Genomic DNA, 12943 nt, shown 5'->3' on the forward strand with positions numbered 1-12943 from the left:
CCATCCATCCATCCATCCATCCATCCATCCATCCATCCACCCAGCCATTCATCCATCCTCCCACCCACTCACCCACCCACCCATCTATCCTCCACCCATCCATCATCAATGGGTGAATCAAGCTAACCCACATTTTAGCCCACAATTTCAAACCATGGTGAAGGAAAAGTATAGAAGAGCACCCCACAGAAGACCTGACCCACTTTTGAAGGTCAAGGAGTCTTTCTTAGAAGTGATATTACTGCTCCGCCCTGAACAGTGAGTTCAAGGAGCACAAACAGCCTAAGCAAAGGTCCTGAGGTTGAAAGAAGCACAAGCCACTCAAGGAACTGAAGCAGTCCTCTGTGGCTGGAGGGCTGAGGGTGGTGGCTAGAGTATACTAAGACAAGACTGGAAGGGGAGGCAGGGCCTCATCACAGAAAGTCTTAGAGGCCATTGTAAGGGGCTTGGGGACATAACATCCACCCATTTAACAGGTGATACTAACTGAACCCCCGCTGCAGGCCAGGACTGTTCTAACCCTGAGGATGTGGCCGCGAGCAGGACAGACTTGGAGCAGGACAGACTTGGTTCCTGTCCTCGCTGAGCCTCTACTCTGCAGACGAGACGCTAATCTGAAATACAAGAGTGGGTGTGTGAGACCAGATAGGAAGTTACTGTGTGTTTTAGATGTGAGATAACAGTAGTGGTGGAGACACAGAGAAGTAGACAGGATGAAAAATGAGTGGCTGCCTCTGGCTCAGCCTCAATTCCCAAGCAGGGGCAGAGGAGAGGAGCGGCATGTTTGTTTCTCAGGGTTGCTGTCTTTGGCCATGGAGCCATATGTTGTGAGCGCTGCCCCCCGCCACTCCTCCAGCCCATAAAAGGGCATCCCTGGGCATCATCTCTCAGTCTCCTAAGCTGCCCTCCTGGGTAGCAGCTGGCCACGGTTGGGGAGACCACTGGCTCCCCAGACCCCTACCCCACCCTCCCAAGCAGGATCTGCGCCCAGCGCTGCATCCATCCATCTGTCCCAACATACATCAGTGTCAATCCCTGGCTGCAAAAGCAATATTTATAAATCACGTTTCCAAACTGGCTACAAATTTTACAAAGAAACAGATGGATCGGGCTAGCCGTTTGTCACCAGGATATTTATATGGTGAGGAGGAGGGGGCTGGCATGTTGTGAGAAGGGGCTGGGGGCTGGGGCAGGAGCCTCTCTGGCTGCGCTCACCTCAGCTCACAGTTTAGGGCCCTTACGCTGGAAACATCTGTGCCTCGGTGAGCTTAGCTAGGCTAGCTGTGTCTCCAGGGGCCAACTCAGGGTGCAGAGGCCTTCCTGCACAGACAGGACCTTCTCAGTGCTTAAAATATTGAAACTGTTCCAAAGAGGTTTAAACCGCCATGAATCTGAGCCCCCCAAGTCCTCCCCTGCTGCCTCAGTCTTCCCCCAAGTAGATAATCAAGACTCGAAGGGGTTAAAGCTGGCAAGCAGAGCCCTGGGAGTCTCCTGGGTGTCCTGGTTGGTTATCAGAGTAAATATTTTAATATGGATCCTGGAAAGACAATGGGCCTGGCTTCTGAGACCCCCAGGGGTCTCTCCATCCTGAGGGGAGGGGAGGGGAGTGAGTCTTAGGGCCATCCCAGACCTGCTCTAGGGCAGAAGCAGCCACAGGCAGGCTCACAGGCTCGGGCCCTCCTGCCTCAGGCCAAGTGTCCTGTTGCTCCCTCACTCCAGCAAGCTGGGCCAAGATCGCTGGATGCCTGGGCCTGCACCCCAGAAAGGCCTTGATCCTTGCTCTTCCTTCCTCTTGGACAGGGCTCACCCCCTCATTTTCCTTATACCCTTCCTTTGGAGAGGACTTCCCAGGCCACTTCATTTAAATAGCTCCTATTCTTACCCTAATTTATTTTTTACTGCTTCTTTTAACACAATTTATTGAACACCTACTACGTGCCAGGCACTGCTTAGGTACCCTGGGTCCAGCCCTGAGCAAAATAGTCAGGACTTACGGACACTGCATTACGTCCCCCCCCCACTATCATCCTCAACATATTTATTTGTTTCATTTCTGTGTTCCCTCACTAGAATGCCAACGCCCCAGGGCAGGGCTTCCTTCCCGTTTGCCACTGTATCATATAGGCACCGTGTTTCAAAAATGCTCAAGAAATAGTCACTGAATGAGAAAAATGACACTCAAGGAGTTAACAGTGCACTGTAGTGGCCCCAGGGCAGGGGTGGGGGGTGAGGGGGCGGAGCTGGCCCCCTGCTGTGGCAGGCCTGGTAGCTCCTTTCCAGGGGAGGAAACTGAGGCCTGGTGCAGGGCAGGCTGGCTCCCCATATGACCCAGGCAGGTGCCTTGGCCTCGTTTTCATTTTGCAGGTTCTGGTCACCTGTTTTATTACCTGCAAAATGGGGGAGGGGTGAGAAACTCACCGCAGGGTGGCTGGGAGGATACAAGGGGATAAAGCTCTTTTTTTCTTCACTAACAGTATTTTTTTATTTGTTTATTTTTACATATTTTTGTGCATTTTTCCATCTCAGTGGGATAATCTATTTTAACGTGAAGGGCAGGAGTGTGTGCACAGGCTGGCGTCAGGGCTCTTTCTACCTCAGTGCGTCTCCCGCATTCCTCCTCTCTGTATCTTTCCACTTACTGTTCTCCCCCCTTGGGCTGCCCAGCTGCCTCCCCTCTGCCAAGCCCCCCTCTCCCCCCAGCCAGCCCTTCAGTTTGGCCAGAGGCTGGGTGACAGCTCCGGCTTGGCCCAGACGTTCTGCGTGATTGTGGACCTAACCCTGGCCCCCTGGCGCCTCAGTGTCTCCATCTGTAATGTGGGAAGGGAACCAGGGAGGCCAGGCCCCTCCCTCCATGCATGTAGGCCTTGGTGGTTCCGGAGAAGCTCACCTTGGATGTCAAGTAGAGAGAAATGAGGGTTGCTGGGAGCTTCAGGCACCAGGCGGAAATAGAAGCGGTGCCCACCTTGGGGCTCGTCTCTGTCCACCACGCTGATGGTCTGGATGAGCTGAAGGGGGAGCAGGGAGCTGATGGTGAGGCTGACCCCCTCTGGGCCTAGGTGGTGGGCACCCTGGCCCATCCTGGCTGCCGCCCCCAGCCCCCAGCCCCAGGGGTACCTGGCCTGGCTTGGCATCCTCACACACAGCTGCCTCGTAGGGGGTAGCCAGCTCCGGGGGGTTGTCATTCACATCCAGGATTCGGATCCTTAGGGAGGCCCGGGAGAGCTGGGCGTGATTGTCTGCAATAGGAGCACAGGAGGCAGGTGAGGACTCCCCGGCGTGAGAGCTAGGATAAGGTCCGCTACCAGGATAAGATCACACAGTGGGGCCCCACTGAGAGACCTGTGGGTTCATGAAACTGATACTAAGACCAGAACAGAGGATGCTCGCAGGGGTGCGGCACCCTCCCCATAGCCATCGTCACCACCATGGCTACCACCACCTCTGCTGGATTGTCACTGGAATCGGCACTGTTGTTTTTCTTTAAAGATTTATTTATGTATGCAGACAGAACTGGGGTACAGGCCAGAGGTGCAGGGCCGGTGAGAGGATTCCCCAGAGACAGAGTGCGGAGCAGAACAGGCCGACCGAGGAAGTCCACTGCTGAGGGGACCAGTGGGTCAGGAGAGGTCTGCCAGGCCATGTGGGCCACCTCCTTGGCCGTGGATCGAACTCACATGGAAGCGGCTGCGGCCAGCTTCGTAGGGCTGCGCTTTAACCCCTTGTGCCACCAGGGAAACAGTCACTGTTACTGTCACTACTGCCATTGCCACCATTGCCATGGGCATTAGCACCTTTGGCATCATCACCACAACCTCTACCACCATAACCCCCAGGACCAGTCCACTGCCATCACCAATGCCACCACCCTCACCTCCATCACTGCCTTCACTGTCACCATCATTGATCATACCGCTTCCACCGTTAACATCAGTGGTGCCACCATCGCTGTCTTCATCAGCATCACCACCATCACCATTAGCATTAGCACCTCCCCCACCCTGCCCACCGGGACCACCTCCATCAGCCCTGCCATCATCACAATCTCCAAGGCAACCACCGCTCCCACCCATCACCAATATCATCATTTCTGCCACGATCAGCCCCAATGCTACTACCATTACCCCCACCCCCATCATCACCCCCATCAACATCACCAGCAACACTCATCAATATGGCCTCACTGCAGAGAGCAGAGAGTGCGCCTGGAGCATCCATTATTTCAAGTATGCTTGCAGAAATCCCATGCTTTGGTACAATTTATATCCCCATATTGCAGCAGAGAGACTAAAACATGGAAAAGTTTCAATTGGTCAGCTGGCAACTGAACTCCAAAGCCTGTGTTTTTTTAAGATCTGATCCCTGAAGGGCGGGACTAGGTTCTTAGCAAAAACTGTGAGGTTGCCACTCTTCTATTGTGAGATTCTGAGGTCAAGGCCTCGCTTCTCTCTCGGTCCCCAGCATTGTGGGATACGTAGGTTTCAGTGCGTGTGTTGAACGAAGGAATGAAGCCTGGAAAGATTTAGATGGAAGGAAGCTTGAACGCCAGGCTTGGCTCTGTCCTTGACTTGTGCTTGACCCTAGGAAAGACCTTTCTCCCACTGATATCAGTTTCCACACCTGAAAATGAACAGAGCTTAGTGAGTGTGAGCAAGGCCTCCAGAACCAAGTGGTTCTGGTCTCACCTCTGCTGCTCAGTAGCTGTGTGTTCTATGCCAGGTTATTTGACCTCTCTTCAGAGGCCTCAGTTTTCTCACCTGCAAAATGGGGCTACAAGTAACAGGCTGGTTAATATCCATCAGTCACTTAAAACTGTAGAAAACACAGGTATCTTGAAGGGTCCTTTCAGCAGTGATATTATGTGACTCCAAGATATTACGGTACCTCTTCCTGGCCTATCCTTTCTGAGAAGCACCCCAAATATTGGCCCCCACATCTGAGCATTCATTCGTGCCCACTGTCAGCTACCTTAGCCATGACTGACCTGCTCCACCTGCAGAGAACTCAAGGTCTCCCATGGGAGAGGAAATGACCTTCTTCCCAGCAGGGGCTGGGTCTCCGGGCAGGGCTGTGGGTGGGTGGGGGTGCTACCTGGGGGCATCCTGGAAGCTTCCAGGCAGCCTGTGAGTTTCGGAGGAGGGTAGGGCTGGCCTGCCTCCTCCTCTGATCTCAGGGACCCACTGAATGCAGACTGCAGCTGCTGGCATGCAGATAAAGGAAGAAATGGAGATTGGGAGGCAGGTGTGGCCACCTCCTGGGGATCAGGGGAAGGGTGGGGTGAGTCCTTAATTAACTCCGACCCCGACCCCTCTCTGGAGCTCCCCACAGCCAGGGGCACCTTATCTTCTCAGCTCACCCAGATCTGCCGCTTCAGCGATTACAGGGGGCTTTTCCGGGGGCGAGCGATGGGAGTCGTGACTGGGAATGCCGGGTGAGCCGTTATTTTTAAGAGCACGTTGCCTAAGAGCTTAAACAGACAGATGGTGGGTGATTTCGGGGGGGAGGAGAGAGGGAGGCCTACCACCAGGAGCGGGCACTCGCTTCCCACTGAAGCAGAGGGAGGGGAGGTGGGCAGGAGGGTCTGAGCCCCTTCCTGGGCACCCTCCCTGCAGAGGGGCGGGCGGGCGCAGGAGGGAGAGGCGGAGGGCCCAGCCCGCCCGCAGGACAGGACAGTTCCGGCTGGGCACTGGGCACACGCCGCTGAGACCCCATTTTGCCCCAATCCTTTGGGCTCTGCTGGCCCATGCAAATTCCTTTGCTCCCTCCCGACCTCCATCCGGAGCTTTAGTGAAACACGATGCTGGACATAGAACAATGCGGGGTGTAGGGGCTTACACAGATATTTCAAAATGTTTACCCCAGTCAGGTGAGTGGACACCTCCCCTTCTCACATCGTTCTCATTTTGTGACTGCCCCCTACTTTGTCTTGCGAAATGTTGACCCTGGGAAATGCTTTGGCAAGAGTAGGGGTCTTGGTCTGTGCAGGGGAGGTGGGGGGAGGAGGTGGGGCAGGAGCGTCAGCTCTAGGGAGGTGTGTCTGCCTCTAAGCTGCCACCTACAGACCTCATCCCAGGGACCCGTGAGTTGGGGGCTGTCTGGAAGTCCCCCGGGGGTGGGCCAGCCCTAAGTCAGCATCCAGTGTCTCAGGCGCAGGCTGGTGGGTCTCCGGCTGGCTGCACATAAGAACAACCTGGAGGCCTTTCAGCAGGCCATGGCTGGAGCTGAGTCACTGATCCTAACAGCTCCAGGAATCTGAGGTGTGGCCAGCGGTGCAGGTGACTGGCAGGAGGTGCGGGGTGTCTAACCTGAGGTCTCATGCCTGCTTGGCTTCCCCAAAGCCCTTCCTTTCTGGAAGGACTTAGCATCATTTATAATAAGTCCCAATTTTACCATCTTAAATGTTTCTGGTGTAAAACAAGAAATTGCTCAATAATTAATTGTCACCTCTGAGCAGGCCTGGCCAATTTATAGCAAACTTTCTTACCCATGGCTTAAGTTGACTCTCAACACAGCCCATAAAGGAGCTAATGCTAAACCCATTTTGTAGATGAGGAAACTGAGGCTGAGAGAAGGGCAAGACTTGGCTCGAAGTCACAGGCAGGTCACTGGCAGAAGGGGGGACCCGTAGGCCCCCTCATTCTAAGACGTGTCCCTGCCGACACGCGAAGCCAGGGCCCTCCTGCCTCTCTGACCCAGGCCCAGCTGACCTCCCTGCGACAGGTGCCCTCTCCAGGGCCGTGGCCCCCATAGGTCTCTCCCCCCTTGGCTTCTCAGTTCAGCTGACTGACATGCAAATTAGTTTAATTATTTCTTCTTCTAAAATAAATTATATTTTGCAGTAGCTGCAATATGTTGTGTCAGGCAAAATTACATTCAATATTTTTAAACTAATTGATGCAGCCTTGAGGAAGGCTGATTGACAGCCCAGCGTTGAGCCGGCCTACAGCCTTAACCGATTCCTAAATTAAAATTAAACGTGCTTCGGCCGGATGCTTCCTCCCTGAGCGGGCTCACCGTTCATGGGGGTGGTGTCAGGTGAAGTCCTGGGGACCCTGGGGGCCGAGAAGGCAGGGCAGCTCAGTGGGTGCCTTGGGAGGGGACAGATTTGGGGCGAGAGGACGGCTGTGCAGGTGGCCAGGCTGCGGAGCCTCTTCTCCGTAACAGATGGGGTTGGGCCGAGCAGTTTGGAACTGAGATTTCTGGGTTTTGCTGACAATTACGGATTGAGCACTTCCTTTGTATACCAAGGGCGCAACAATGAATACGATCAGCATGGTTTCTTGATCTAAGAAGGGATAGGCATTACTCCAGCCTGTGATAATATTTGAGAGAAAAAGGTTCAGGAGCTGTGAGAGCATGGCTCAGGGAGTCCGACCCCGGTGGGGTGCAGGGGTGTTCTCCCTGGAGGAAGAGGCCTTTAGGCTGAGATCCAACTAGGAAGCAGTCAGGTAGAGGGAAAGGGAAGAGGAATAGCATGTGCAAAGGCCCTGGGGTGGTAGCGGAGACTGTAGATGAGACTTGGATCCCTTGTAAATAAGAAAGACCCAGCCTCTGGAAGTTATGCACTTGGTATCCAGTCCAAATTGGGTCTTTTGGGCTGGGGTCAGTGCAAAGAGAAGAGGGGGAGGGGCCTGGCCTGGTGACCCTGTTAGGGCACTCCTCGGAAATTGCTCTTTCCAGAAGGACATTGCTAAGCACCTGCCTCATCCTGCCTACCATTATGGGAGGTCGTGAAAAGTAGTATTGCTCATTTGCTGATGAGGAAACCAGCTCAGAAAGGTAAAGGCCCTGCTCAAGGCCTTACCTGGAGTAATCACTGGGGCTAGGATTCCACCCTGGATCTGGTTCCAAAAAGAATTTCTAGCCAGCAGATGGTATGCCTTCCTTGCTGTCATTAGCTACCAGAGTCCTACAAACGTTCCCTCCTCCTCCAGGAAGCTTTCCTTGATTGCCCTCTGTCCTGGGTAATCAAAGGATACGCCTAAGTGGCACTTGCCACAAGGCCCCCTCGCCCCCCAATGTCCTCTGTGGGACCTTGCCTCATCCCTCACCCCTTTCCCTTCGGCAGGGCTCTTTGTCTGCTCCTTTCCCTCCTTCGGGCTCGCCCAGAGCCTTCTCAGAGAGACTCCTTGGGGGCCTTATTTAAATTTGCCCCTTGCCATCCCACCAGGCACTCCCGTCCTGCTTATTTCTCCCCATCCCAGTGTCCCCCACCTTAGCCTGCTCCTTGCTGGGCTCCCCCACCAGAAGCAAAGAGCACGCCCCTTTCCTTGGTTTACTGCTGTATCCCAGCCACTCACGCTTGGTGCTAGTCAGAGGAGAGGGTTTCATGGCCCACAGCATCCCTGACCATGGAGAGGGCGGGGGGAGCGCTGGGGGGAGCCCACGGCCTCGTGGGTGCACTCATTCTGTGGGGTGCACCTTCCATCTAGGAGCAGTCCAGCTGGGGGGCCCTGTCCCTGCCTCTCTCTCTGGACCAAGGTTTTCTCACCAGTAAAACAAACGGAGTTGGACTCTCAAGTTCGCCTTGGCTGTCACTGAGAAGGAAGCCCAGGAGAGAGGGGGTGCAAAAGTGGGGGGTGCGGGGGGAGGCTGCCAGGAGAAGAGACAGCTCAAAGGTCCTCCTTCCTGCTCACAGTGGTGGGGGCAGCCGAGCCGGACCCTCTTTTCCGCTGCCCCCCCGCCCCTCCCTCTCCCAAGGGAATTAAATTGCATCCAAACACCAGGCTCTGATTAGAGCTGGCCAGCTGGGCAGGAAGATTTATCATCCCAATTACCAGCCGGCCAAGACAAGCAGGCAGGACAGCGAGGGGCGGGGTGCACAGGCCGGGAGTTGGTGCAGGCCTGTCAGGAGTAGACACCTCACACTGCCCTGTCCTTGCTCACCTGCGGTAGGAGTGGGGTTTCGGTGCTGCCCCCTTCTCTTTCTTGGGGACCTTGATGGTCTGCCGGACTTTCACCGGAGACTGGCGGCTTTGACCTTGGAGGAGGGACATTCAGTCCTCCAAGAGGGGGGAGGACTTCTGGCTGAAGTAGGGATCTGGGAGTCAGGAGTGTGGGAGGAAGTTTTCTTTCCTAGAGCTGAGCTGGTTCTGATGTTCCAGGGTGTGCTAGACTCATGGACATCGCCGATTCTCTGTTCCATCAGTGTTAAGTCCTCAGGTGGTACAGGTTCTCGGGGTAACCCCGTCCCAGGGGAGTCCAGGTCTGAGTGACACACCTTGGCGATGGGGAGCTCACCGCCTCCCCAGGCACCCCTTCCATGGGGGGCTGCGCTGAGACTCTTCCCCGGCCTCAGGTCGCTTCCTGTGGGCTGTCCTCAGCTGGCAGCACACCCAGCAGTCTGAGCCTGAGTCACCGTCCACTCCCTGGCCCCAGGCCGGACCACCTCCCCCCGAGGACCTGACTGAATACGGGGTCTGCAGGTCTTTCCATGTCACTCTTCTGCTTGGGGACCTGTGTGGGCTCGCTGTGGCCTCCAGAGAAAGCTGCCGCCTCAGGGGACGCCCTTCTGCCAGCTCACCCCACCTCGGGCCACACTCACGCTCTAGTCTCAGCATGGGCAGGAGACTTCCAGGCTGCAGGTCTATGGTGCATCTACCGGGGACACCCAAACCTCCTTCCCTCCGGCCTCGAGACCCGGCTCAGATGTCCCCCTCTGGGAAGGCGTCCTGCTCTTCCCCCTGGGTGGGCAAGTTCTGCCCTGACCCTCCCATGTCTCTGGGTCTCTTTACTTCCTGTCTGTGCTGTCGCTGACTGTTGCCAAGCCTCTTTCCCTGCGCTCCCAAGATCAGCAGCCTCGACTACCATCAGACCCCAGTCCCCAGCAGCCATGTTACCGCCAGATCCTACCCCCCAGCCCCTGGAGGACCACCAGATCCCAGTCTCCAGCTCCCAGATTGCCACCAGCCCTCCCAGCCTCCATCCCAGGTAAATGGGTGACAAGAGGCCCCCATAAAACCACTGGCTGAGGGTAAGCACAAGGTGTCCTTCTGAGCATTCTGCAGCTCCCATCCCACTGACGCCCCTCACTCCCATCCCTGCTCCTTCCTCCTGCCTCCTCAGTCCCCTTTGGTGTCCTCCTAGGGAGCCCTGGACTGGGCAGCTTGCTTCCCTTCCTTGGCTCAGTCTCCCCGGGCAGGAAATGGGCTGGGGGCTCGAGCCCATCACCTCCAGCACCTTCTCCCCAGCCGTGAACAGGGGCCCCTGGGCCTCCGACCACTGTGGGACCCAACAGGGATGCTGTGTATACAGCGGTCAGCAGGATAGAAAGTATTCAGCGTGACGTCTGGCAGAGCGTATGCGTCAAATAAATGGAAGCTGCCGTTATTAATCGCTACGACCCTTACAGCCATCCAGCACGGACCATTTTACAGATGCGAAAACTAAGACAGTAAGAGGCGGTGTGAGCTGTCCCAACTCCCACTGGCAGGTACCGAGCGCCTCCACCCGGTCCTCCATCACGCCAGCCTGCCAGGCCACTCACCTATGCATACACGCCTACTGTGCGCCGAATGTGGGGTGGGCGCTGCTCACACAGACCCCTGCCTCCCTCGCAGCTACGGTTTCCTGGGGAAGGGAGCGACGAACTAAATACGCAAATGCATGCAGACACAGAGCGTGCTCAGTGATATCACGGAAAAATCAGGGTGCTGTAAGGCCACTTGGCCTGGGGTGACCCAGATGCAAAGCTTCCAGCTAATGGGGTTAACTCTTTGCTGGCTGGGCAGCTAGCTAGCCCCCCTCCAGACCAGCTTAGGGGGTGACAACCCTGGAAGAGCATACTGGTGCAGCCGGCTGGCTTCCAAGTCCCCCGTCTCTTTGAAGACTGTCCCTTTACAACTGCCCTTTCCACCGAAAGATTCAGACACAAATTGTACTTTAAATTCAATATTGGTCATTAATATTTCATGATTACAAAACGTTAAAGATAATGTCAGTGGAAGGAGCGTCTGCATGGGCAGAATGGATGACTCAGAAGTTCGGGGAGAGGGGAGCCGGCATACTAAGTGGCTCCAGAGTCTTTGAGGTAATCCAGGATGACAGGCGGCGGCTCCCGGCTGAGCACGACATTCTCGAAGGTGCTCGCAAACCTCCCCGCTGTGTATAAATATTTCCCCTCTGATTCTTGTCACCTCATGTTTGTTACACCCAGAGCAGGCAGGCCTGCTATGTGACCCCATGAGTGCCCCCTGTTTCTGGGGAAGCCAGAGGGCACGCACAGGCGCTGCACTGGGGACTTGGACTGGCCGCCGGGGCGGGCGGGAGGTGGGGTCGGAGCCCTGATTCTGCCTGGGCTTGCTCCGTGGCCTCGGGACCATGGCCCATCCGCCCAGAGCCTGTTTCCTCCCCTGCAAAGCGGGGACGTTAATTCTGCCCTTGTCTCAGGAAGATGCCAAGAAGCAGGAGAGGGTGGGTGATTTGGAACACCCCTGGCCTTATGCCTGCTACCAAGACAATAACTTGCAGGACAGTTATTGACAATAACTTGCCCGGATCTGGAGTCAGATGGGCATGGGCTGTGGCAAGTCAATGTCCCTGTCCTAGCCTCGATGTCCTTGCCCACGCATGGGGCAGAAGTCCCTGTTCAGGTGGGAAGATTCAGTGACTTCAGTGCCGGAACAAGCCAGGCACAGAGAAGGTGCTGAAGTCAAGTGCCCAGTGTCGAGACCAAGAGATACCAATAACTGAGCACTTATTAAGTACCGGGCTAGGTTCTCGCCAGGCATATTCCCCACTGACCCTCCCACAGCGCTGTGAAGTGGGCATCGTTAATTTTTCCCGTTGATTAGCACCCAGGTGAGGCTGGGCCGAGTGTGAACTGCAGCTCAGATAGGGGAGCAGCCAGCCCTCTTCAGACAGTCTCTCCGCACACACCCACACTGCGGGGGCCACTCCTGGGGGCCGGCCTGTGGATGGGGTGGGGCTCAAAGGAGCAGGGAGGGTAGAAACGGGAGTCGAGTCACCCAGGGGTGCCGTGCAAGCTGCTAACTCTCCGAGCCTTGGTTTTCCCTTCAGTAAAATGGGTGCTGACCCATTTCTTATCATGACTCAGTAAGAGCATCTGGCCCAGAACATGGGAACACCATACAAGGCTGGTGGGGGACAGTGTCCCCCACATTCTTTCTCCTGTGAAGTGGCAGTGTTGCAGACTTGGTATGCAGCTCGAGCGATTTTCTGGAACGGGCCCACTGGGCAGAAGCACAATGCTTAACCCGAGAGAGACTTGCTAGCTGCATGACAGCCTGGTGGGGGAGATGTTCTGTGGGCAGAGGGAGGAGGCCTCTTTGCCCAGCAGCTACAGGCCACTCCCCTGCCTGCACGGGGACCAGGTTCAGGGGGGCAGGGGGGAGCACTCTTCCCCCGAGTCCAGCCGCCACTTCCTCTCCAGCCACCTCTGTTATCTCCCTTTCATGCGGTGGAGGAGTGGATTCAAAGGCTCGCGAGCAGCAGGCACTGAGGTTTCAGCCAGCTTTGTATTTTCTTTTAAACTGAAGTTGAAAGAGACGAAGGGAACTTCAGCCTAGGGACTTCCTCGGCCGGAATGGGCCGGTGGGTCTGCTAAGTGGGAGGGCGCCAGCCTGGCGGAGGAGGAAGGCGGCAGGTGGGCTGGCGGGGGCAGGAGGGCTTGGGGCCAGGTGTGCGGAGGCCAGTGTGTGTCTCGGAGACTGAGTAGTCCTGTGCTGGCTCCTTGTGGGCGCCTCCGGGCTGCAGACCCTGAGCTGGCGGGGTGCGGGCTGGGCAAGCAGGGCTGGGCAGCGTGGCTGTGGTCGCCGAGAGGACCCCGGAACTGCCCTCTCCCCGCTCCTGGGCAACGTGGACCCCTGTTTCTTGCTTCTCACCTCCATGGCCTCACTATCTGGACCTCATGTCTCTGGGCCTCCCTCTTCCTCCTGCTCCCCAGCTCCTGCTCCTCAGCTGCACCAGCTGTGGGAGGGTCAGTGGG

At 56.2% G+C, this 12943-nt stretch overlaps 1 protein-coding gene across 1 annotated transcript in view; it reads right to left on the bottom strand.

The window, feature by feature from the left end:
- Positions 1-12943, bottom strand: part of CDH22 (cadherin 22, type 2) — a 52158-nt gene that overhangs the window by 5903 nt on the left and 33312 nt on the right. Inside the window, exons 7-8 of the mRNA XM_004687040.2 lie at positions 3115-3277; positions 2888-3005 (exon numbers count right to left, since the gene is read on the bottom strand). Coding sequence (XP_004687097.1) covers positions 2888-3005; positions 3115-3277 — 281 coding nt within the window. The remainder of the gene's footprint in view (positions 1-2887; positions 3006-3114; positions 3278-12943) is intronic.

The sequence above is a fragment of the Condylura cristata genome, unplaced genomic scaffold, assembly GCF_000260355.1.
Source record: "Condylura cristata isolate star-nosed mole 26May11 unplaced genomic scaffold, ConCri1.0 scaffold00022, whole genome shotgun sequence".
In the NCBI taxonomy this organism is placed as follows: Eukaryota; Metazoa; Chordata; class Mammalia; order Eulipotyphla; family Talpidae; genus Condylura; species Condylura cristata.